Source organism: Pungitius pungitius, chromosome 1, assembly GCF_949316345.1.
Source record: "Pungitius pungitius chromosome 1, fPunPun2.1, whole genome shotgun sequence".
Taxonomy (NCBI): domain Eukaryota; kingdom Metazoa; phylum Chordata; class Actinopteri; order Perciformes; family Gasterosteidae; genus Pungitius; species Pungitius pungitius.
The window spans coordinates 26,372,428-26,399,449 of record NC_084900.1 but is presented as its reverse complement, the minus strand read 5'-3'; the positions used below and the strand labels follow the sequence as shown (position 1 = coordinate 26,399,449).

At 41.6% G+C, this 27,022-nt stretch overlaps 1 protein-coding gene across 1 annotated transcript; it reads right to left on the bottom strand.

Moving 5' to 3' along the window:
* Positions 1-121: 121 nt before the first annotated feature.
* si:dkey-11f4.7 (piezo-type mechanosensitive ion channel component 2) lies at positions 122-27,022 on the bottom strand. Its single transcript, XM_037480807.2, has 55 exons — positions 26,959-27,022; positions 25,877-25,972; positions 23,504-23,605; positions 23,362-23,407; positions 22,900-23,059; positions 22,606-22,813; positions 22,288-22,501; positions 21,813-21,978; positions 21,322-21,420; positions 20,891-21,023; positions 20,572-20,726; positions 19,469-19,735; positions 18,587-18,695; positions 18,174-18,295; positions 17,541-17,600; positions 15,815-15,963; positions 15,515-15,679; positions 15,097-15,138; positions 14,796-14,828; positions 14,516-14,628; positions 14,106-14,278; positions 13,655-13,831; positions 13,362-13,526; positions 12,832-13,032; positions 12,546-12,750; positions 11,886-11,987; positions 11,612-11,777; positions 11,083-11,326; positions 10,866-10,962; positions 10,487-10,646; positions 9,944-10,033; positions 9,703-9,800; positions 9,218-9,283; positions 8,917-9,029; positions 8,631-8,751; positions 7,998-8,072; positions 7,673-7,839; positions 7,355-7,551; positions 7,024-7,176; positions 6,575-6,892; positions 6,211-6,469; positions 5,476-5,664; positions 5,174-5,381; positions 4,896-5,028; positions 4,623-4,770; positions 4,318-4,532; positions 3,843-4,001; positions 3,577-3,724; positions 2,906-3,094; positions 2,499-2,591; positions 1,892-2,061; positions 1,406-1,522; positions 1,075-1,154; positions 687-900; positions 122-603 (listed from the first exon to the last, which is right to left on the bottom strand). Exons 1-55 carry the CDS (start codon positions 27,020-27,022, stop codon positions 348-350), a joined length of 8,169 nt encoding a protein of 2,722 aa, XP_037336704.2. The 3' UTR covers positions 122-347.

Here is a 27,022-nt window from a genome sequence, read left to right as displayed (position 1 = left end):
AACCAGGAAAAGTGTTTTTGAACAACCATTTTTATATACACACTGATCCAATCTCTGCCTTCTCTCATGTCAGCTGTCAAGATTAGGAATGAGGTCATAATCTAAAATCTTGCTCGCAGGGACCTTGATTACAACTGGCTATATCACATATTCCTCCATGCTGCTCCATTTGCAACAAATATGATTTGAATTACTCTCCTGTTGAGATTGAAACGTGTAACAACTCTGCACAAAGGGCATTTGTTTTTAAACATTAACTTTGAGTGATTGGGAGCCGCGTGTGAACACATCAACCAGTGGCGTTTCACCCTCTTATCTCCCGCACTAACAAGTTACTCCACCAAACCCTAGTCATCTTTCTTTTCCCTGGTCATCTTGATCATTGTCTCTGGCGAGCGGTACAGGAAGATGAGTTTCTCAAAGAGCGTCTCCTCCAGCTCCATCTCTCCCGTCTCGCGGACCACAAAAATGTCCGTGCAGAGCTTCAGGACCCGGTCCACACACGGCAGGTCCTCAAACATTATGGACCTGGAGATCCCGTTGAAGAACTCCCTGACAAACTTTCCAATGACCAGCACCACTGACATGTACAGGCCCACGATGCTGATGGAAAGCAGAGCAGAGGGATTGGACATGTTGGAATGAGTTTTACTGAGATCATGCTGGCGGGGCGTCTTGTTACTTACCCGTGACCAGCCAGAAAGCCCAGACTGGCGGGGCTGACTTTGTCACTGAACACCACTATCTCAATGCTGTGACACTCGTGGTGGGAGAAGGCAAGAACAGGAGAGCACTCCTCCACCATCCACCACTGGTCCGCCCCTTCGTTGACCTGTTGAAGTTTGACTGACATGGGCCTGAAGAAAGCCAGCGCCTGGAGTTCTGGCCGGTCCAAGGGCCCTGAGGCAAGACACGCCGGGTTAAAACAAACTGTGTTGTAAACAAGAGATCGATAAATCGTCACGTGATACTTATCTAAGATGGATCCCTTTGAATAGTATCAGTACAATGTCGCTATGATTTATGGAAGAAAAAGCCTGGAGTAAGGTCAACCTGCAATAAAGTGTGACTAACCTACTGTCATCCTGGTTGCCATTTTGGACTCTGGTCCTTTGGGACCCCTGAGGAACTTTGGTAGCAGAGAATTAATGATCCTGCGGGACAGAATAAGATGAAAAAACTATTCATTGATGTTGCAGATGACTGTCAGGTGTAAAATGAGAAATTGTTAATGACAACATCTCAGCTCTACCAGTGTCAGACTTAGAGTTTACGTAATCATAGCCATTCCATTCCAACATGTTAAATACTCCAACGTGAACATCTCTAGCCAGTAAACAAACTTCATTTCAACCCCAGAAGAAGACAAAGCCGTAGTAGCACAGCCAAGAAAACTGCAGCTCACACAGGTTTGCTGCTGTTGCCATTGAGCATCTGGATTATCCCTTCTCTCAAGGCCTTGTCCTCAAACTTCACAGTACGTTCTCCCACCGTCTCTGGGTTCATTGATATGGATGCATTCCTGAGAAGGGGAGCAGAAAGCGCCAAGTAGCACAGATACCACAGTTTGTTGAATGCTATTTTATAAATCCTACTTTCCTAAATCTAGCCAATTGATTTTAGATATAGTATGTCAGCAAACAGTTAAAGTGAGAGATTGGCATAAAGAAAGAATTTTCTAAATCCACAAGAAATGAATGTGACTATATATAAAGGGACAGACATTTATTGTATAGATGAGTATTTACCGTGAACAACTGTTCACATCAACTTACACATTAATGGTCTGTATAAAAGGACTTCTAAAAACATATAATAATAAATATATTGTTTTCTGTATTCTTCCAAATGTATTTCAAGCCAGTCCAAACATGCCTGCACACACACTGACCTGAGCAGCGACCAGCGTAAGGTAATGTATACATGAGAGGAGTTGCTGAGCTCTTGTACCATGGCTGCTCGACTAGCCGGGCTGATGCTCCACAGCAGACTGGCATCACTCTTAATCTTAGCGACAACGATGTCGTCCGCCAGGTAGTTCATTATGAACTGCATGGCCGACTAGTAGAGAGAGGGAGAAGGAATTAGAGTAAGCCTTTTATTTCAATAATTGTCATCTCGTTGTTCTGAAATAAATTGAATCCTCATCTATACGTTTTTTTCCTGGAATTCTTTTCTCAATACCTTGTTTCTGTCTTATATAAATCATTTTGTGTATGCTGTTGTCCTCATGGGCCTCACAGATAGACAGGCCATGCCGAGGCATCTTAACCATTTGTCCGACGAGAGACGCCAAAACAATCACCGCTGTATCAACATACTGCAAAACTGCATTTAGGCTACCAACAGGAAAGTGCTCCCTCCCATGGCCATAGGCAGTTATTATGATTAGGATAATGATTGCTATTACAAATACAGTGGAAATACAGAACAGTTTTAAAAATTTAACTTTCCAAATTTCTGGTAGTCTCAGATTGGTGTTTTCAGGGAGGTCTTACTGGATGAGTTGCGTAGACTTTGGTGAGTCGGCTGAATCCAGCTTCTGTGTATGGAACCAAGTTCTGCTCCTGAGCGCTCATGGTGAACAGAGGCTGTGGAAAGACAGACAAACTCAACTATAACATGCACGCACACGCCTGACATGGACAACCACTGACCCCTGAACAGCACAGTGAAGAGGTTTCAAAAGTGTTTTTCAGCTAAAGAAGGTGGCAATGTGTAATACTGGGGACCTTTATCCGTGTGACACCACACTTATTTTGAGCAAAACATTTATTTGCCGTTCCACCTTTTACAAGTAAAAATTCCTTGATGAGATTAAGCTTCAATGTTTTAGAATATGAGCAAACAAACGCTAAATGTTGAGCTTAAACAGAGAGTTGAATGAATCTGTTTCCATCCTGACCTCGTATCCTGCGATGCTGAGCTGGATAGAGACTTCAACCGGCCGATTGGTCACTCCGGCCGCTGACTGCACCAGCGACATGAAGAGCAGCGGGAACCAGATGATGCTGATGAGAGCGAAGATGATGAACCCTCCCAGCCCATATTTCACCACCTTCTTCTTCTTCTGCCCAGGAGTGTGCGGGTATTTCTGGAAGAATTATAATTAAATTACTGCAGCTATCACCTTGTAAAACCATTTTTCACAACTTATCAGATTGATGCCTTTAAATTTCACATTTTGTTTGACTAACCGTTATAAATAAATAGTAATAAAAGTAATTAATCAATACATACTCTTATCTTGAAACATCTTACCAGAATACTGTTACTATTTCTACTACAAAATATTTAACTAGTCAACAGAATAGTTAAACTTAGTAAACAGATATTATTATATTATCAATTATCAACAAGGAAATCTTCCAAAAACCAAGGGAGAACTTGGAATTTGAGTAAAAAATGTCATTATAGTTAGCAATAACTAAACAACAGCCTTGGAGCTAAAAATGTTATCAACATTTTAAAGCAGATTCTGATGTACTTAGCTTCATAAATATCATTCAAATTCATAAACTTTCTGCAGTAATAATACTACAGCGAGCAGTATGAGTTCTACATGCTCTCAATTACTTTCTCGGACTCCCTCCAGCACTTGAGGATAAATATGTTTGCATAGATGTCTTCAACACAAATCCAACTGGAGAGAGACAGAGTGGTGTCAGTCCAAACCCAATCCATCACGGCCCTCAACTCCGTCAGGAAGGGAACCAAACGGAACCTGCAAGAGGAGACAGAAGGAGAAGAAAACAAACCCTAAACACTCTCAACACTTCATGGCAAGTGGTCAAAGAGTGTTTCAGGAGACATTTGTATTAATTAGAGCCAGTATCTCTAACCCTTGGAAGAGGAAGAGGTTCAGGTAGTTGTAGTTCTTGGTGAGGAAGTTTCCCAGGATGCGGTTTGGGTAGCCACATTTGATCTGATAGGCAGACAAGCCAAAGTAGACACACTTTACAAAGTACCAGAGCTGAGCAATGGGGTTTCTGTTGAACCTCCTGCGAAGATAAAACAACATGAGAAAATAAGGCATTATAGATGAAAACATCTAGGATACAGCATTTTCCTTTCTTTGGGGTGCTTTTTCTTTGTAATTTATTCCAATTTAAAAATGGAGTCTTAAACAACTGGAAATAGGGATGACATTTTAAAAGGTTGAGAGCTTCTATTCACTCAATATGCATAACATTTCATAATATTTCCCCCCAAAACACTTTTCTGTTTTGAACCCCTTTGATGTAGCTTTTTGCAATTTCTACCTTTATTTCTATCCCACATGCTTTTTATAAAGTAAAACTGAAGAAACTGGTTGACCTCTCTGTGACCCCGGGGAGGATGAAGAACATCCAGAAGTGTATGCCGAACACCAGCACAACCTGGAAAACACACTTTCCCAGCAGGGACTTCTTTAGGTAGAGGGCCCGGTCCACTATCATGGTGCCAAACTGCATGAGCAACATGACCAGGAAGGCTTCTGGAACCTGGTCCTCCGAGAGCGACTCTGTGATGTCTGCGACTGCTGAATATTTCTACAGACAGAGATCATCATGGTTGTGTCGCACTGAACATTTAAAGTGCTAAATACTGATAGTTTGATGACAGGCAGGTCGGACTCTTACTCCAAAAGCCCAGTATCCATAGATAGTGACGATGAAGTTCACCACGTCGATGAGAAACATGAGGGCGTAGACGTCACACACGGGGCTGTATTCCGGGTGGATGATGTCATAGAAGAACTGTCTTATTGGTAAATAAATATGAAGTGCACTGTAGAAAAAAACAGAATATACAGGGTCAAAACACTTTTTTCCAAGCTTGCCATATTATCAAACTATACTTGAGAAAATAATCAGGCTGCTAAAATGCCATGAGGTCCATCTTCAACCACCTACACTTCTATGATGGCGGCTCTGGCCTGAAGCATCCTCTCTTTGAACTGCTGTCTCATCCTCTGCTTTCTGGTCAGCGGCTCCTTGTTTCTTTGTCGTCTCTTGTTCTTGCTGTGATGCTTCTCAGGCTTCATCCCTCCATTCAAAAAATAAACGTGAAATGGAGAAAGTTTAGTCATGAATGGTGATAAATGTCAACTACCTGTGACAAAGAAAAGATGAAAATGAAAAATGAAGTAGACTAAACGAACTGTTGGATCGAAGCTTTCCTGAATATTCACCATCACATTCTGCTGGGTCGCCTCCCTTTCGTCTAAAGAACATGGAGGTGGTGGAGGCCTGGAAAGGCAGGAACTTCAGCCGGCGTTGAGTTTTGTCTTTGCTGCCCATCTTATCTCCTCCTGTCATTTTCTTCTTGTCAACTTTCTTCTTCATCTTCTTGAAGAAATCCGGCATCTCAACCTCTTTGTTGTCCCACAGCCCGTGGCACTACACAGGCAACAAACAGAATTTGAACAGGCAAAACTAGCAGAGTGGCATCAATGCAGGTTGTATTTGACTGAGCGTCATTCATCACCGCTACCTTGAGAATCGAGCGGTGGAAAAACAGAGCAAGGAGCTGAATGAGGTCAAAGAGGACGTAGCCGTCCTTCTTCTCCACCCCGATGATGTTGGGCATTGCGAAGGGACGCTCAGCGTTGATACCTCTGTAGGCAGAGGTGGTCCAGGGGAAGAAACCAAACTGGGAAAAGTACTTCACCACAACAGTCAGCTGCGACAAAGAGAGAAGAGAGGTCTCAATCATCATCTGTTTATTATCACCAAATTAGTTTCACATCAGATAATATTTTTTACATCAATAAATGTATGTTCTTTCCATTATTTTGTATTCCATGGCTTCTTCTAACGTGTTAAAACCTGGCGCAGACAGAAGCTAAGATGAGGAGCAGGCTATGGACAGACATGTACTTACTCTGGGCTCAAGTCAGTTTGTAGCTTAAAAACGGCATTATAACACACTTATCCAACTATCCAACCCTGTAAGATTTGCACCCTCTACTTGATTTTAAGGGGTCATGAAGCCAAATAAAGCCACTCCAGAATAATATGAGACCAGAAACAATAATAGCTGCCAAGAATTACTAACATAATTTCCTATGTAATACAAGCAAAGAATTATTTGTAACCAAAATGAAATGAATGTATCCATTAAACGTTGAACCGTTTCGAGCCCTGTTGTGTTCTAAAATGTATTTTAATATGACAACGAAATCTCCCAAGTTTAAAGAGAACAAGTCACCACTCAACGCTAGCTTACCTCTGTGTAGATAATGGCAGTCATCCAGAAGCGCTTGGTGGGCCGGGGCACAGACAGCATGGCCCAGAGGAAGATAAGAATGGGCAGGATGAGCGAGAGCAGCGAAGCCGTGACAATGTGGTTGAGGATGATGACGAAGTAGCACAGCATCTCTGACTTGGACACCATGGTGTTATAGAGGGCCGTCAGCAGCTTCAGTGGCCTCGGCAACCCCACAAAAAACTTATCGGACTCTTCAATCTCGTTATTTTCAAACATACTACAGAATTTACAGAGGGAGGTGAGAAAAAAGTCAGATATTATAATTATGATGTCACGCAGCAGACTAGATATTAAAATGCATTTGACTGATATGTTTACTGACTTGTTAAGCAGCAGCTCACTGGCAGTGAGGTTCCTCGTTTCTTGACTCAGGGCTCTGGGAGATTCTGTGAGGTCGAGGCTCTTCTCACCATCACTGTCCCTGACGCCCAACGATGTGCATTCTGGGTAATAAGCGCATTCATCTTCTTCTCCCTGCTGCTCATCCTCACTCAGGTCTTCTCTTCCCACCTCACGCTCCTCCGCTCGTTGTCCCCCATCCTCGGTCTCAACCCGCACACGTTTTGTCTCACCCTCCATGTTCTCCTCATCAGCATCTTCTTGTTTGTGGTGCTTCTTTTGTGGGACGTCATCTTCACAGCTTTTCAGACAAGGACAGAGATGAGGACGTTTCAAGTTCATGGGGAGATGGATTTAAAGGCTTTGAGTCTATTTTGCATATGTGCATATAATCAGGATTGTCACATTGACAATTGAACATTTCTCCCTCACCTCGGTGAAAGCAAAACTGTGTCAAAGGAGGTCAGGTCAATGTTTGCTGTTTTCAGGAGCCTGCGTCTGAGCTTGTCAGCTGCAGGAGGAGGCTCGTCCAGCTCTTCCAGGGTCGGCTGCCGGGAGCCTAGCATCGTCTCATCTGTCGAACAGCTGAATGTAAGGAGAGAGCAGGTGAGTAAACTGGACTGCACTTAGTGAAGACACATACATACAGTATGTACATCAATCAATGTATTTCATGTGTAAGCAGGCATTTGTTGAAACATTTGGGGAGACACAGCAGAAGCAGGAGAAAGAATGATAACATGTGACGGACTCAGTAGCTCACCTGGAAACGCTGCTGCCCCAGGACACTTTGGAGGCTTGGTTCTTGAGCTTGGCATAGGAACGGCGCGAGGACGGCACATCAGGAGGGGAGGAAGGAGGCACACAGTCATCTAGGTCGTCTTGAGATGAAAGTGTGTTCTGACGGGATATCCAGTTTTCATAAAACTGCTTCACGCACTGCTCGCTCACCTCTTTACCCTGTAGAGCGAGGGAGCAAACGCTGAGCTAGAACTGAACTGTTTGTCCATTAAGGCGCACCAAAAGCCATGTGAGTATGTCTTTAATTGACAATGATCAGCTTTAAATCCTTTCCTCTCACCTTCTTTTGCTGCTGGCTGAGTAGCGCGCGCTCGAAGCGCAGCACCTTGGAAATGTCCAGAGTTTCTTTACAGAAGGAGTTCAGTCCCCCTGTCAGGTCGTCAAGCAGGGACTTAATGAAGACCAAGCTGAACTTCAAGGTGTTAATGACGCGCTGCAGAATGTTTTCTGTAAGAAAGAGGACAAGTACAGGTACAGATAGACAGCATGAATGAGTTGGCATATTAAAGGTCTCGCTGGCAATAACAAGTAAAAACTAATTTGGCAATAGGTATTCTTGGTATTCTTGCGCTTCTTGTGAGTGTAATGTAGGGATGCTTATGTACCTTTTTCCACCTCTTCCTCTTCCTCCGCGGGGCTTTCATCCAGTTCATCCTCACTAGAGTCCGTTCTTTCAATGCCTGGAAGACAGAAGATTTACTAAGGCATCATTTTGGCATCATCAGTCCAACAGCCACCTCTCAGCTTCTGTCCAGATCGCTGTCAAATCCCGTCTCCCTTCCTCTGGTGATCTCTTCTATCTCCACGATCATAGCCAATTGTTCCTGTAAAGGTTTGGTGAAGTCCAAGGTACCAAACAAAATATCTGGTCTAATGTATTCCTTCCTTGGGAGTGTCCTCCTTTACAAAATAAATAATAAAATCTGAGGGACAAATGAAGCATAATAATTGCCGCTTTCAAGTTTGAGCACTAATGGCAGGATAAAACTGTGAAAACAAGGCACTAAAATGCTGTTCCAAGCATATTCCAGCTCTACAGAAGCTAAAGCTTTGGATTCCCTCTATTAAACCATGGACGTTTCCCTGTCAGATTTGTGATGTTAAATCATCACTTATAATGTCTTATGCACAAAACAAGTCGTGTTTGGTAGTAACCAGGCTGTCATTTGAATTCAGAGACCTAATGCAGGGGAGGATTAGAAGCGGTTTCATAAACGCCACGTTACTCTCTCTCTCACCCTGCTGACTCCGCAGCTCTCTCTTTGCTCTCTTCTTCTCCTCTTTCTTTCTTTTGGTCTTCTCCTTCTTCAGGTCCTTCAGGGCCGACTTAGAGCTGGTGACCCAGGCGTCGTAGGCCAACTGGCAGAGCAAAGACACACCTGTCAGCCAATGATGCCACCACACACAACAACTCCCTCGCCGTTCACATATAAAGGATCATCGTTGAGCCTATAGAAAACATCTGATGTGTCATTTTCTTTTGTTGTTAGTTTTGTAATTTCAGGGTATTTTTCTGGCTCTCACCTGAAAAGCAGATTTCTTCTTTGGTAGTGGTTCCACTTCCTGCTTCTCTGTAACGTCCTCCTCTTCCTCCTCACTGTCACTTTCAAACAGGTGGTAGCCACAGTTGTTTTCCACTGAAGAAGACAGAACAGTGTCAAAGCTGCATCACTGTGCATACTGTTGAGCTCCTGAGCAGGGCATCTGATCCAATACAGCAACTCAGTGGCTGTATCTGCTGTTTTATTACATTATTATTGCTGGTAAATAGGAAATCATTCTTGACTCCCTGGGGGGGTATTTGTTGGGTGGTGTTCCTGCTCACCTCCAGGCTTAGACACCCATGGCTTCCACCATTTTCCAGCATCTTTCTTTGCATTCTCATCATCCCCTGAAAAAAACGTGAATCTAGTTCAGTTGTCAGGTATATTAGATGATTTTATCCCTTTTAATTATGAAGACTGGGCAGTTCTATAAATAAAAAATGTTATATACAAGTATAGCGCCCAATGAGAAGTGCATTATATCCTATGTTGACACATATTTTTCTATCACTGTAAACATAAACAGTCTTGGGTCTGAATTAAGCTCAAATATATATAAGACAGGCGCTTAAATAATAGATCTAATTTGCTTATAAAATAGTTCCTGTCACAAAAGCAAAAACTATTAGAAATTAGTTAACTGCACAAAGTATGGCTATTATTTAAAAACTTTATACCTATTTTTCACGAGTGGTAAATATCAAATTGCGGATGACAACTTATGCGTTGCTGGTTTATTAAAAGTTGAAACAAAAAATAGATTCACTTGTGTTACGCAGAGCCTCCTGCTCTGCATCAGCAGGAAGAGCTGGTTTGTCTGCTGTTTTAGGGCCACTCTTCTGTTTGGATTTGATCTTCTCCATCCTAAACGAAGAAGGTGGAAAAGGGTATTTAGCTGCTCACTGTTTACTTTTTCCTTAGACCATAACAATCTGTTCATTCTATAATTCATTCACAGTAAGACCAGTGAATGTTGTATTGTAAATGTACGATTTAATCTGTCTTACTGTTTCTTCAGTGTCTGCACAGATTTCTTCTCCATCTCTAGTCTGGCTGCCACCTGCTTCTTCACTCTGGCCTCAAACAGCTCAGCGCCCCTTGGAGGTAATGGAAGAGAGCATAACACATTGCTTTAGGCTGATATTTGGCATGGAGGTCAAGTGTGAAAGTGTGTGTTTGTGTTCATGCCAAAAAGGAGGTCTGGCCGTGAGAGTGGATTCATTTACAACCGTTTGTTGTAGATCCTTTAGGGAGAAATCATTGCACTCTGCAGAGTCCATGTTTATGTTCATCAAAATGTTATGAATTTTAAAAATATCAATAATAAATTATTAATGAATGAATATTTATGCTCTAAGGAATTACTGTTTTCCTCACAATTAGAACAAAAATGTTCTTACCAAGAAATTTCTCTGTTTTCCTTTTTAAATTAAATGAGCTAAGTTGGGTTTAATGTGTAAAACAAACTGAATAAACCCCACCCCCCCACCTCGTAAACCCTTACCCTAACTATAAAGTTCACTTTACACAAGTTAGTGTTGAGTACAAACCTGGAGGCCAATATCTTTGAGGATTTGAGGTCGGACACCACGTACAGGAAGTAGTAGCTGAGGAAAACCCTCCTTTGTGCCAGGAGGACGGTGAAACAGATGGCATCCCAGACGATGCCGGCCTCCCCCTCCGGCAGCTCACACTCATCATCGGGAGCAGCTGAAGAAAGTAAGAAATGTGCTTCTACTCTTATTTTATGTGTAAAAAAAAAAGAAAATACTCAAAAAGGTCTCAGTTACCTGTATAACTGTAACATGATCTCCAACACCAAGTTTAAAAAACATTTTTAATACCAACAACTTTTGAAAACATCTGTATTGTGTACAAAAAATAATGCACTAGCTTTTAAGCTTTCGTCATCATCTGTTAGAGACTCACGGACGTCGTAGCCTTTGATGGTGCAGAACATGCTGAAGGCCTGAATTAACCAGCAGCCGCTCTTCAACAAGCTGTCCAGGTAGGCACACGAACCCAGCTGATCACAAAGTACACAAGGATGGTAGAAAGAGGCTGTAATCGACGGAGAAGATCCTGCACAACAGGCTCACAAGTTGAATGATGGGAGCTCGCACCGCTTCACTGTGTGGACACTCACCGACAGCAGGTTCTTCATGGCAATCACAAAGCAGGTGTATCCGATGAGCCAGTCCCACAGGCGCAGGATGTATCTGACCGGCTGCATCAACACGCTGCCTCCAAACAACATGAAGTAGAAACAGGCCACCAGGTATCCCAGACAGAAGATGTTGATCCGCGTGGTTCCGGTGATGAAGATGAGGCACAGCACCAGCCAGAAAAAGTAGCTGAATACAAACACCTTCACCATGTCGAGGTAACACCTGAGTGACACAAAAAACATTTAATGAAAAGATGCGGCCAACTGAGTCCTGGGTTATGGAGTTCAGTTCATGACTTGTTTTTGTTATTTCCTGCTATACATCGGGTGACTCACATTGAGTAAGTCAGGGACTCGTATCAAAACATCAATAAAATGACTCGGTTTCGGTTGTTTAGACAGATATTCAAGATTCAAATAAAGACTCTGAACGTTCCGAGTGTTTATTTGAATCTTAAGTATTGAAATATACTTGAAAAAGCAAAACCGAAAAGATTCTGTTTCTGACCTGCAGTGAAGGAAGTTGTCTACAGGTATAAACTTGTTGAAGGAAACAGGATCCAGACTGCGGCTAATCTCAACGTTGTCTCCAGCAATCAGTCGCACCACTGCTCGGTTCTCCTCCTCGAACACATGCCACTGCAGGGACGAGCAGAGCAACAGGAGGTGGTCGTCTGCAGACGGAAGGAGGGAGAAGAGGAGATCGAAATCACCATTACAGAGGAGGAATGGCTTTAAAAACAGCAGAGAAGAGAGGAGAGTAACGAGAGAAAACGACTCACAGAATATGAATGAAGGATCAGGTGCCATGGCGAAGTCGGGCAGGTAAAACCACTTAATTACATTAGAGGTCAAAGGTTGAACTGCAGATCTCCAGGGGTAATCTGATGAAAACAAAACACATGGACATGAGACTTACGGTATATGCAGAATAACATCTTTTGAGTTGATTATTTGCTGGGTTGATCGACAGAAAATAAATGAGGAAATATTTATAACCGTTTCAGTTATTTTACTGAGCAAAAAACGCAGACATAAACTGAATATTCTTGCAATACGAAGTTTGATAAAGACCCAATTTAACTTAACCTGGACCAAGTAACAGAAATATTTCACTTTTTTGAAGATTAAATGAATTGAACATTGAACATAATTTATGTAAATGACAATAAACATTATCTAGTTCATGCTTCGAAAATCTGCTTTTCTTTTTTTTGCTATAATTTTAAACTTATTGTGAAGAAAATCTGAAAATTTGATTTAACCATTTCAACAGATCTTTGTTCATCAATCAGTGCAGAGGCCACTGTAGCCTTTGGTTCTCTGTTAAGTTCAAAGCTTTTTTTTTACCCCTGCCTGCCATACACCTGACCATAATCAGCAAATTAGAACATTTTGAGGAATTGTATATAAATGATATGGAATTCTTAAAAAGTCCGTACCAACACAGAGAGCAGGAGGGATGCCAATGCAGAGCAGGTACTGCAGCACCATGAGCCCGGCAGTGAAGCAGCAGTATTTAGGCCACACCTCCCCGATGGCCTTTCTGCGTCTCCGTGACAGAACAGCCATCAGGGCGCAGGAATGGAGCAGGGCATAGACATCCATCCTCTGACCAATCACGTTGACGGCCACGATTAAACTGATCTAAGAAGTAGAGTGTGTGCATGTTAGATGGTCAACGCAAAAAGATTTCAAGAAGAGCAGTTTGGGCCAAAGTCAAAGTACCTCAAGTCCAAATTTGTAGAAGCAGAAGTTGATGAAGTACTTGATGCAGGGCAGGACGCCGTGATCCAGGTGCTGCCTTGTGATGCCCTTGAAGATGATGCTGAAGGGCGGGGACTTTAGCTCGTTATTTAGACGGAAGTAGAGCTGGTGCCGATGGACTGTTGCCTCAAACACCAGCAGCCCGAGCACCATCAGATGGTTCTACAACGCAGGGCACAAAGAAGCTGAGGCCGAGCGTTGGACTGTGGGACAACTTCAAAAACCAACCCATGTGTCTCCAGAGCCCAGTTGTATTTCTATCTTTGAGGTCTGTGTTGTGTGATCATGGCCTGCATCTTACTCACTTTATAGCCTCCTTTGTTGGTTACACAAAGCTATTTGTAGTTATTGCACACTGCACGTTACAGTCTAAATCTGGTTGAGTGTATTTGATTCAGTACAATGGAATGCAAACCAGCTTTGTGAGATGGTTGTGATTTAAAATGTCAAAGATGAAAAGTGTTTTGACTTTGGCGGGTGTGTCACCGTACCCTGAGACAGGGGAGGATCCTGCCCTCACATTTACGCAGCGCTCCACACCAGTAGACAGGGTCGACAGGCTCGACGTAGAGAATGGACCTCAGGACCAGCTCCCCCATGTTCCCCCTCAGCTCCGCTCCATCATCCAGGCCCGAGCTGTTGGACGGCACCAAGGCCTGACACACAGAACAACGTTAATGACTAATGACAGGCGATCCGGCTGTGCCGCTCTCAAGCTGTCAACTAAAGCCTTTGATTTGTTTTTCGGTACTTGTTACAGACACAGGCCGGTGAGGCCACTCACAGCGGTGCAGTTGGAGGAGTAATCAAGAGGTTTGATGACTTTGAGCTGGTAAAACATCTTGCACACCACCATGATGCAGGCCCACACAGCAGAGATGCTGGACGCTGTAGGTCGTAACCGTGGGAACGGAAGTGCAAACACCCACAGAATCAGGAAGAGCGAGTTCATGAGAGAAACCTGTGAAAAAGTTATCAAAGGCTAAACTTTACATCCACTTCTGGCATGAAGGAAAGGTGTAGATGAAGCCAGTTGTAAAACTATCAAACCAGATTGTATGCACACACATACCTACACGTTTTCTCTCTCTCACACACACACACACTGTACTCTTACCCACATTGAGCGATCCGTTGTGAGTGCCACACACACACACACACACACACACACACACACACACACACACACACACACACACACACACACACACACACACACAGTTCAATCCTCCTACCTCCTGCAGTGACACCCAGATGATGCCTGAGGACACGATTTTGAGGCTGTGGAGTTCCAGCAGTCTCCAGCTCTGCTCCTGGAGCTTGTAGAGTCCTGATAGAGCCTGAATGAGCAGCAGGCTGCAACGGTCCACAATCACAATCCACTTGTCCTCGTGACTGCTGGCAGTTTCTGGGAGGTAATAAGGCATCAAAGGTAGAGAATGATTTGAACGTTATCTCTCACACGGCTCAGACCAGATAACCAGACAGTCAATGGCAAGACAGTGTGATACACGGTGGAATCTTAGTAACCCAAAGGGAAAACATAAAAGCATACGCAATACACTTTGTGTAGTGAGTCCCACTCGTAATTGGCCTCACAGATGGAGGCTAAATGGAGCCATTTTTGGTCTTGAGCTATATTTACCCTCCTTTGTTGTCTCCTCCTGCTCTCCAGCTCCTTTCTCTGAAGAGCTTTGGAGTCCAATGCTGTCCAGAGTCTCCTGACTTTTCCCATTTCCCAGTTGCTCTTTCACCATTCTAGAGAACATTAAATATTATTTGTATTTAGCCTGGTATCCACACGTTCTTATTTTATCTCACCTAAAAACACCAAGTGCATAGAGAGATTCATTATATACTAGATAAGTATAATACAGTGTGTGTCTGATAAGTTTAACCAATAAGAATCAAAACAACAGCCTTACCTTTTCTGAAACTTCTCAATGTTTTCTTTAATGCTGAGAAATAAATTGAAGAGAGTCTGTGAGTTTTACTGATTCTCCTGTTAATGTTAATCCTGAATAAAGTCAATAATTCAAATTGGAAATATTTATGCACAACCTAAGCAGGACTTGTTATTCTAAGTTTCAATTAAGGTAATACATTCACATTAAATACGCCCATTTTGCGGATTAAACACTGATAATATCATATTGTGAGGGGTGATCACAACAACATCAAGTGGGCATAACAACATTTTCAAGGAGGAATAAATGCAGTTCTTACGCCTCAGAAATCACATTGACTGAACTTCTGAACTCTTCTTCTCTGGATGTAGAGAAAGACATAAAAGAGAAATTAGATAAAGGCATATGTAATATTTTTAACACTCAACCAGAACGTGTTAAAGTAGAGGAATGTACTTGTTTTAATATCTTGCAATGATCACTGGCTCTGGTTTAAATAAAGCTTAATTAATATAGGATTTGTAAATCTTATTTCATTTACAAAGACATTTTGTCGGTTAAATAATGACTAGAAATAATTGATCTAGAATATTCTTTCGTTGTGTTTTTTTACTTCCAAGTAGATTTTAATAGAAGTGATCTTATTTTAATAGAAGTGATCTTATTTTCTACATGCTTGATATAATTAGCGACGCCATTGTTAATTGGAAGGATTGCACATTTTGTTGCCAGCTCACCTGGAGGCCTGTCTAACAGGGACGTTGTCGAGGTCAGTGAGAGTGAGAAAGTCTGAGTTGAAGTAGTGCAGCTGGAGGATGCAAGCCAATAGAAACACAGCGGGGAGCAGGATACGGGCAAACAGCTCCACTGTGTCGTACCGTTCCAAACCCAGGTCACGAAGACTGAAAAGTCAGACAGGTGTAATTCTGTTATCACTAACGAGAAGGGTCAAGTCTGCTGTCCGTCAAAATGTTTCATTTAACGGAAATAATTTCCTTCTTTTGTTTCCCAAGGAAGGGGCCTCTTAAAAAACGTACCCCTCCTCCGACATGCCCATGATCTGTCTGAAGAGCCCAGACACACATCTGAACTGGTACATGTAGACGGCTATTAACACCAACATGGAGTAGCCGACAACCATCGCCCAGAACGTCTTCAGGACCCGACGCCACACGTCGTAGCGGATCTGAGGGGACACAGAGCAAAGTAAATATACCTAATATCAAGCTTAGTGACGGTGTTTGGTGTAAAGTCTATTTATTCTTGTGTTTATCTTTCCTACATCTTCCCTTTTGCAGATGTTTTTGTACATTTTGTAAGAAAAAAAACTATATTACCAAAGTATTGTTTACATTTTGTACGACTTTGTCAAGTGTTGTTTCTAAAAATAAATATAATTTTCTATTTACCAAAAAAAAGAGTGATCTCTGAAGGTACAGATTTTACCCTGAAGTCATGATTTTGACTTCCAGTAATTTGAAACAATGCCACAAAACACTTGCGTTGGATTTACTCCTCTTATCCCACACTCTGGTTTGTAAAACATCAGGGTCTCTGATGTGTTGTTCAAAGGACAAGTGGTGTTGTCTTGTCTTACGTCACCTCCAGAACCATTAGGCCTCCCTGAATAAGTGCCTACAGTGTTTCTGAAATGTCAGCAGAAACATTAGATGCAGGAGAGAAGATCCCTGGAAATCAGCAATAAACAGGACTGTATTTATAAGTCATAATCAATACTTTTAACTGTAAAAGAGAGTTAATGAGCAGCATATATTCTGCTGTGTGTGCCCACTTTATGTAAAAGCCGATCGGTTTTATGCACAAAAAGCCGAATGATTTACTGAGATATGTACTGAGATAATTTAGGAGTCAACGCATTACAGTGTAAAATGAACCTGAAAGCCAAGCGGCTTTGTGTGCAACAACATCTTAACTATAAAATTTAATTTCCACTTATCGAGCCCTGCCATCTCGTCATCAAATGTCTGTCCTTTATTTTCTAAGAAAATAAATGTACACCTCATGGACCACTTTCACACCGAGGACTAACATACATATAATTACTTTACGAGACTGTTACGTGCCGTGTTTTGTTTTGAGCTGTGTGTGTGTGTGTGTGTGTGTGAGTGTGATTCTCCTCAGGTGTGATGGTGACGTCACTCCTGCAGCTGCAGCTGATCAGCTGATCAGCGAAGGATATATGGTGGTGCCAAGCCAGAGTTTGGGGTGGTTGTGGCAGTGGAGCCTAGAGTGAGCAGAGTGGTGGTGGATAGAGCTGCAGACCAGTTGCAGACCAGTTGCAGACCAAGGAATCCAAGCTCTAGGGGTGGGGGACGCAAACAATGTAAAATAATAAACCCGGGAGGTCTTAACAGACAAGTATTTAATGGAAAAGACTCAACAAAAAGCAAATGAAAACAATCTTCAAACGGAAGACGAGCTTGGATTCCTTGGTCTGCAACTGGTCTGCAACTGGTCTGCAACTCTATCCACCACCACTCTGCTCACTCTAGGCTCCACTGCCACAACCACCCCAAACTCTGGCTTGGCACCACCATATATCCTTCGCTGATCAGCTGATCAGCTGCAGCTGCGGGAGTGACGTCACCATCACACCTGAGGAGAATCACACTCACACACACACACACACACACACAGCTCAAAACAAAACACGGCACGTAACAGAGACCCAGAGGGTTCTGTATGGAGAAGCTGGACAACTGAAGTCACTTTCAAAACAGACAGAGCACTAACGTGACTCACCTGATAGAGGCCAACACAGAAGAGGAAGAGGACAATGTAGAGGATCTTGTACACAACCACCTACGGAGGTAAAACAGTAAAAATGAGGCAGATTAAAATCAAATCAAATCAAATATAAAGGGAAGCTAACCATTTGTTCAACATGCAGGAAATCTATCAAAGATTACTTGGACATTTGGAACCAAAAGGTCTTAAGACTGCATGTCATCATTATGTTTTTTGTGTGCAAATGTGATTATTTTTGTGACTTTTATTGTGGCTCCCAAATACATGTACTGTGCAGGAATTATGTATCTGTATGATAAGTATTGTGATGAATGACCTAGTCTACTTTTTGATGATTATAGAGTGAAGTTCTTTCTTGGCAGGTATTTGACAGGGCAAGTGCACAGTGGAATAGTGACTTAATAAATTAGAGGAAGTCTGAATTATCACTGCGGGAGAATTTGGACACCACAGCCGAGGATAAAATGGGGGAAACAATAAGACTATGAAGACCAATCACTAAATATGTGCCCGCCCGCATCAGTATAATTCTGATGTGCAGTTTATAATGGTATTCCTATTACTGTGACGTCTACATACATGTTTGGCAGACATGTTTGACTTCATCTGGTCTTTGTCAATGGATACCTTTCCAGAGAAGCTGACCACAAAGAACATGGAGCAGCAGAAGAGGATCCAGTATTTCACCAGCGTCCCTTTCACTCCTGAGATCAGGATTGCAGCCAAAGGTGACGGCGGACTTTCCTCCGCTGATACTTAGGAAGCCAAGAAGAGAAAAGCGAGGGCGTGGAGATACAGCATAGGATTGACAAACAAAAGAATTAGATGAGAAAGGGAGAAAGAGACATTTGTAACTTTTCATCAAACTGAAATCGGTCACAAAGTTGACCGAGAAAAGAATCCTGTCATGTGTACATGACTTTTGGAGTAAGACTGCCTTTGGAGTAAAACATTATGATTCTTCCATTATGATTACTCCAAGTGTTGTTTTCTAACACGGCAGCTGGGATCTTTGTAAAGAGAATTTGAAAATAAATTACGTGGTAGGACTTTGACTTCATCTAGAGATTCCTCTTTTAAGCTCTGCTCCTCTTGTCTCTCTTTTAGCTGCTGACGAAACATCAACCAAAAGCTGAAGCTGTAGAAGACCTGCAGCACACACACAAAACATTCACCTTGGCATACACAGTTTTATAATCTTCTGTAATAAACATGGTTTTGTGCCAATTCATTTCTAAGTAACAACTGTAATACAATCTGGAACGGAAAAATAACCTGTATAGGAGGTATGATCAGACTGTGATCTTTGAGTCCAGTTAAACAAATTTTGTTTAATTCAAACCAAGGCTTAAACTACATAAATTGTTCTTAAAGTATACGGTTGAAAAATCCTGGTTTATGGCATATGGGATATTTCTGTTTTCTCTACGTTCTTGTCATTGGTCAAACGTGAATGGTACTTCTGGACCATATCAATTTAACAATAGGAAAAACTAAATATGAACTTGATGGCAATGAAAGGAAAGTGTACTAATGCCATTAAGGAGTTATTCAAATTTGATCAAAACACTCACATTGTTGTTGGATTAATGAGAAATAAATATTCTAGTTGTAGCAGTACCACAGTGCAAAAACAAAACAAGGCCTATACAAAGTATATGTCAACATCAAAATCTATTTGAACTACTAAGTAGTAATTTGAATGTAGCCAGGAATGACATATTTCATAAATTCATAGATCTTTTTTCCCTACATTGAATTAATGCAATTTTTTAAGCGCTTACTTATGTTGCGGCTGAAGAAATGCAAGGGGGTTACATTGCATCATGGAAATGGAAATAATTTACTAAAGTAAAGTGGACGTAACCTAAAATACAAATAGACAAATCAAAATCTTCCTTTTAACCTCTTCTCGGCCTCACCTTGGCTCCCAAGTGGAGACAGGGCGCCGGGTGGTAGCTGTTCAGGTCGAAGTCCATGATCACCGCCGGGGGCAGCGCGGGGTACAGCTCGGCTCGACTCAGCCGCAGGCCGCTCACGAAGCCCAGCCCGATCAGCACGGTGCCGTACGCGGCCAGGAACGGGGCGGACAGCATGGCGTAGCGGCGCCGGTCCCGCATCATCCAAATAATACAGGACCACACCAGCAAGGCAAACGTCAACCAGCTGACGTAGGTGATACTCCACACCTACAAAATAAAAACAAAAATATAACTTATATGGAATTCATAAAAATAGACTATTGTTGCAACGGCTGTTGATCAAAAGTGTAGGAGGCACCAATGTTACTAAGCTAATGTTGCTAAGCTAATGTTACTAAGCTAATGTTGCTAAGCTAATTTTAGCTAGCGGAAATATGGACTGAGCTTAATGCATTGGCATTAAGTGCCCGTCGTGTATTTTATATTTGCTTCAATAATATTATTTGGTTATCTTAAGTAACAAACAACCTAATAAAAAATTATAATTCATTTCTTATTCACTCTATTAGCTAATGTTGCTACTGTATTAGCCTGCGGACTATTTGTCAGATAGCAGAGCCATCAAAACCAGCCAACCTCTACTCCACCAAAATTGCTATTTTATGTAATGTATCAATTAAAATGACCAAACCGTCTCTGGTCCCTCATACAATGTTGCTTTTTTAATTTTAGCATTATTAGCACTATTAAATATTATCACTTATGGGTTTTAGACTAATGGTCTGACAAAACACGCATTTTGAAGATATTACCTTAAGCTCTGAGCCTTTCTAAAACTATAATAAATTAATTTCAATTCACTAATGGATCTTTTATTTAAAGGAAGTTAGTGATCCTTTTTAATAGATTTTTTCCGTTAAACGTGTATGGTGTTTTACAATTGGTCATACCATATAAGGTCGCGTCCACTGCTGTAACACATATCTCATATCTTTTTTTTAGGTCTTATATCACTTATCTACAGTACAGAGCCGACCTATACCATACATGTTGCAAAAAAAATGATACGAACATAAACTTAGATTATTGTAAGCATAGTATACCATCATGGTGATGAGGGCGCTGACATAGCTGTGTTTTTGCACCAGCAGTCCAAAGACTACCAGGCCACTAGGACCTGAGGGAGGACTTGAGTTCTCTGTTACAGTCTTCAGGTTCTCCTCAGAGGTTTCTCCCATTTCTTCCTCACTATCTGTCTCTAGCAGAAGGGATGAAATCAAGAGATTTAATCAACAAAAGAAGACAATAAATGTGTGCATCCCTGAGATTCTATTACAAAAACACAAGTAGTTAATCTAATTTATTTATTAACAGTTGTTGCTCTGGTCACATGGTTAGAGATAAGAGAAGGGTGCCAATTACCATGTGATAGTGATTGCTTGACTTCATACTGTGGTGGAGGGTAGCAGTCTGTATACCCTTCCCCTTCTAACAGAGAGCCAACATCATTTCTAAGGACATCTTCATCGAAATTCCCAGTCATTAAAACCATTGGCTGAGGAAAGAAAGCATACCATACTGTGAATTTAGGCTGTATTCCCCAAAACAACAATTATAATTAAAATAATGTACCTCTTCAGGTATATAGGTTTCTTCATCCGTGCTGCTCAAAAGCTAAAAAGATGGAGAGAATCTTAGGTTGGTAATGAAATGTTGCCTCTATTTTGAAGACCATGGGGCTTCAAAGATGTGCTGATAATATTATCCAGAATAACCAATAATGAGCCCAACAGTAATATTCTGATGAATGTCATAATACCATAATAAATACACATAAATTGTTTTCAGGTTACCTCCAGCTTGTCTCCTGAGATGTAGATGACCCTGGAGAAGCTCGGGGGAGCCTCTGGACTTTCTAGTGGACTCTCACACCCCTCATCATCTACAGCGTCCTGAGTAACACAACTATTATTAACGCCTGTCCTGTAAGTTAATGTAGTCAGAATTCGGTGGGAAGTTATGTGTCTGCATTGTTAGAATTGAAAGAAATTAAATGAAAAGGTCCATCCCTTACTAGAAGAGCTTGGTAAACTACCCTCCATCCCTTCCCTTACTGTACTCCAGAGGTCGTAGTACAGTGAGAGTGTTGTAGATACAGTAATGCCACTAGTAGCATTAAGCACAAGTCATAGCAGTCATTTTAAGAGACTGATATCATAGTAGAAGTAGCGAAGTAGACACTTGCCAATTGATAATGCCCAATTCTATATGAAATATCCCAGGAAGTACCATAAACACAATATATCAGAGAGCATAATTCCTATTTTAAATGAGTCTGACCAACCTCCTCCGTAATGTGCACCCATTTGTGCAGCAGAGCCACTAGTGTGTAGTAGAGCAGCAGTAGAACCAAAGGGTTGATGAAGTCAGGCCAGCTGACATGTGGGTGCAAACCAAGAATGTGCGGGTCTGAACTGTTGATTCTGACCACTCCTGTCATACCAAACAGCCTGGGACAGTTAGAGGGAGGTGCGAGTGCAGGATGGGGATTGACAGACAAAATTAATTAATTAACATTGTTTCCTTTAGTTATTTGGCAAACATTAAAATGGTGAACTGATTGATACACGGTGGATTTAATTGGTAATAATTACACATTTGGCGTCTCTGAAGATAAATCCAGAACACATTATGAAGGTGCAGCGTCTAAAATGACCTGATTCTAATAAGGATGCACCCTGTCACCCAAAAACTAGGTCCCTGAAACAAAGATCAGTCCAGTATACCAGTCTAATCCTACTTCTCAATAACCCCTGTACCTGGCATAGACATCTTCTGGTGGCACATACTGCTGGAACAGAGGCAGCTGGTAGAGGTACAGAGCCAGCAGGTGTCCTCCACTGAAGATTGCCATCATCACACACAGGGAGCTGAAGAGTAGCAGGCTGATGGAGCGGCCGAACATCCACCACCACACCAGGCCGAGGAACGTCCCAAAGTACACACCTGAGGTGAGGGATGGCAGCGTGATACCTGCTCACACACACACACACACACAAAGTCTGAAATAGACAAAACTTTTAGACATTCAAGATATTAAGTGCACCGGCATGCTCACACCAGCTGCTGTGTTGTACCTGCCAGCCCGAGTAGTAAAGTCACCACCACTTTCCCTGCGGTGTTCAAGATTGCCGCCAGCAGCAGCCTCAGCCCGGCTGCAAAAACCATCAGCTTCTGGACAAACTGGGGCGGAGCTGACTGAACGGGCACTGTAGTCTCATCTGAGGTGTTAAAGGACTCCGTGTCACTTCCTCCCTCAGAGTCAGAGTCGGATGTTTCCACTTCCTGCCAGACCAAAGAAACAATCAGATCGATATCACGGTATCGATGAATTATGAAGCCATAACGGTAGATGTGCGCCCCGCGGTTACCTCGGGGTCAGACGGCGTTATTCCGTTCTCGTGCAGACTGACTTGGGGCAGGGGTCGCAGTAGTTTTTTGCACAGCCTCAGTACGAAGAGGGAAGAGAAGAGGAGGCCCACATCTGGGGCCAGGAGACGCACGGTGTTCCCAGGGTCCACCGAGCTAAATCTGGGAACAACAGACTTATCAAATGTTTGATGTCCACTCATCTCCATTCATACCAGAAAGGTCCGAAATCAAATTGTTGAGACTTTCTCGCGTAGTCAGTTTTATGTTATTGGTGCTGATTTACCAACAACACATATATTTTACTAGTATTTCACATTTCAAGCCTCGATGGATGGAAGGTGGATTTTCATTCGGCACTGAAATCAACTAGAGGGCTCAAAAATACATTTAAAATGTAAATAACAGTCATGTAAATAACATGTCAAGATTTGGAATATAAAACATCAAGTGTGATCCCGTACCTTATAATTCCCAAATGATAGAGGACATCTTCCCAGTGGCCGCTAACTGTAGGAAAAATCAATTGAGAAAATTAAATCCCAGAGCAAATCTGTTTTTCTCAGTTTCCTGAAAATATATGTGAAAGAAACAGGTCTGTTTTACCATGTGGAGGGATGTAGGCAAAGGGGATCTGCATGAAGCACTGCAGGGTCAGGAAGGTCAAACTAGTATAGATGAGCCGCCGCATGAACTGACCTGTTTTACCTGAATAGAGCAGCAAAGGAGAGAAAAGAGACAACAAACTAATTAGATAAATTCAGAACAGATAATATATCATGACAATGTACTGTAGTCAGTTCATGGTGAATAAATTAATCAGCTGTAAATGTTTTAAGTTCCATCCCTCCATTTGACCTCGAAATTGGAAGAAAGAAAGCATTTTTCACAATTTCAGAATATATAGATAGATATTTATTATTAAAAATTGCTGATTTACTTAAAGGAGATAAAAGTCACAGAATTTGGTATAAAAAAAGTATAACAGGTCCTCAAATTAACGTTTTGAATGTTAGATGTTTAGGCCTGTGCAGAAGCGTCTTATGATACGTAATACGTAAGTCTAAACAAGAGCTGTGCTGTAATGTCCATATGTCCATATGGCCGGACCGGCTGCGGCCCTTTCAGTGCACGGCCGTGCTCTTGAGCGTGCCCCACTGGTCAGCTCAACAGCCGCTGCTCTGCACTGCTCCCACCTGACGCTTACTGCTGATGACAGCGCCCCGACCGACAGCGATATTTCATTCTGAGCCATAATCAATCTCCACCCGCCATTAGAGGATAAATCGGAGCGTAGATAATCTGCTTCATCCTCTGGGAATCACCACTGTACAAAATGGCATGGTAGTACATCTAACGTGACTTTGAATTTGGACAATGGAATCGACAGACCCATCGACAGGCTGACCGCGTGTACCCATGATGCTAGCAAGACAAACCTGATTTAAAACTAACTACTTGCAGAAGTTTCACTTCTTCTCGGATAGTTAATATGCAGAGAAAATAATAAATGTCTGACACAAAATACACAAAGGTCCTTTTGCATTATATTGGATTTCTTTAAATTAGATCAGTTCATTATCTCAGTCTGGAGTTGGATGCTTGTAATCAAAATGTTGGACATACAGAAGCAGTAATAGCTGATGTGGCTCAACATTAGCTGAGCCTGCAAAAGTGCTTTTGATGTTCAGGATTTTGACTAAAAGCTTTGTTTCACTTAAACCTCTCTGCTTCCCAATGACGGAGACTCACATACACACTTGCAGGTATCGTGGATGTACAAAAAGCTCATGAAACAAATGCACACAGGATGTACACACACTTGACCACTTAGCCCACGGGGAGAGTGAGATCATATTAGGGAGATGAAGGTAACTGGGATCTATGAAGCTTTCAAAGACAAGCTGAAAGGCAAACAGTTTTTAGATGCATGGATGGACAGAAAATAAAAATGCTGTGAAGATGCTGACATTCCATCTTTTAATTCTATACTGTAATTACCAAGCTATGTATAATTGATTTGAGCGATGGGACCACATCCCCTTTACAAGGTACTTTGATGCAGGGTTTCCGATACGTTAATTCATCACCGAGCTGTGATCAATACAGAGCAAACAGACGCGCACAATCTTACTCAATATAATCGTTTGTGTGTTATGTCAGCTATTCTTCCTCCCTGTTTTTCCTCCTCATCAAACTTTTACTCTATTTTCATAATTTAACAGCTCAGCATTCAGCCAAGTCACCAAATTGATATTAGGTTCAAATTTCTTATGAGTGTCTTGCACTAAAACACATGGAGATGAAGAACTTCATATCCACAACCTTATGTTCAATGCAGAATAACAAAGGGCATTAACTATAACTATACATACTTTTATATATTTAACATGAGCTAAACTTTTGGATTCATATGGATAAATATATTTTTTCTAAAGTTGGGTTGTATGAGGTCCTTATCCTTGGTCGGTGTGTTAGCTACTGTGGATGGCTGTCGTAATTCGGACAAAAATGTACTGGTCTATTGCTGCCTCAATGGATGCCTCAATTTATGCAAGGAGTCTTGTGTCTGGTGGTTTTGAAAGAGAACAGACGGATGGAACCTCTTCACTTCTGGTGTCTGGTGAAAATGTAAAGCATGGAAAATATTTAAAATATAGTGTGCGCTTATGTAATATGACTTCAATAAAATATTTTAAATACATGTTTCTGCTGTGCCTGCTTGTTTCCCCAAATTAGTGGCATGCTACAGTAGCTCATACAAACCCCATTACAAATGACCTGAACTATCACCGTAGTATTAGAGGAAATTGCCAATGGCTTCTTTTTCAGTGACAATTATTTGTCACATGGAGGACTGTGCTAAATTGTATTTGCAAACTCAAATGATTGTAAATGAGTTTCATATTGTCATCAACACTTTGTAAATGTATCAGAGCAAAAATCAGTGCAAACATAAATATGATCCCTCCATCTCACCTTTCATGGTGACCAGGCTGGGGTTCGGCATCAGCGGCAAAGTGAGCAGAAACAGGAAATACACCACCGACAGACCATTGTAGCGGAACGAAGAGGCTGAGGTGCAGAGGAAAGGACATGTTTACATCATCTCTTAGAGAAAGGGTTTCAATTATTGCACTGGTCCACAGAATTTCCTTTTTTGTTTTATAATTTGTTCTTTGTGTTACAAACAGGTCACGTTAAAAAACAAAGAAAATGATGTGTAACCCACCTCTTGGTAGAATTCGAATGATGTTAAGTAATACAAATTTAAAAGGTAAAATTTCCACAGATCATCTAAACCACCCATTGTTGTGGCGTAGCGTTGGAAAACCTGAAATAGAGAAACCCTCCCCCGGAGAGAGCTTTTTGGTCGGCATGATGGCATTGAAAGCTACGCGCTCTTCCGTAGTGACTCTTTGTTTAACCAGTGCCAAAGGAAATTTGTTGAGTTTGTTTTGTCGTCCTAATTTAACATCATGAGCTTGAAAAAGTTGACTTATTTTCACACTGTACCACATTGTAATCTAACATAACGAAATAACTATTTGCTTTAATTCATACATGTATATAATTCTATATTTGTTCATTTTCAAGACAAGTGGCATCTTAACCGTAATCTAGAACTATGTGAAATAGAAGGAAAAGAAATGGAAAACCACATTCAACTTTTACAATTCATTTTTTAACATCATCACCTTTTATGGGGTTATGCATTGACTTTGTGAGACCCCTCACTAACTCAAATGTCATCAATAAACCTTAATTATAACTTGTTTACACTAAATGAAAGAATATTAAGCAATATATTAGAACTAACTGATAGCACACAGAACTAAAAGCAACCTTGAAAATGAATCTTGATCTAGTTGGATTTTTTTCAGCATTAAGACACAAAACTCTGACCGTGACATGAAAATGCTGCTGAATTTCCATTTTTATATTCAAACATAAGATGACCTCTTTACTCTAATGGACCTCTGGAGGGGGACACACGGAGAAATGTCCTTTCTATCCGCATAAATGCATCTGAATAAAATGATTAACAGACGTCCACTCACCAGTCAGCAGGACCAGTGGCAGTAATAAGTTGTAGAGCATCCCGACCAAGAGGTCCCCTGCCAT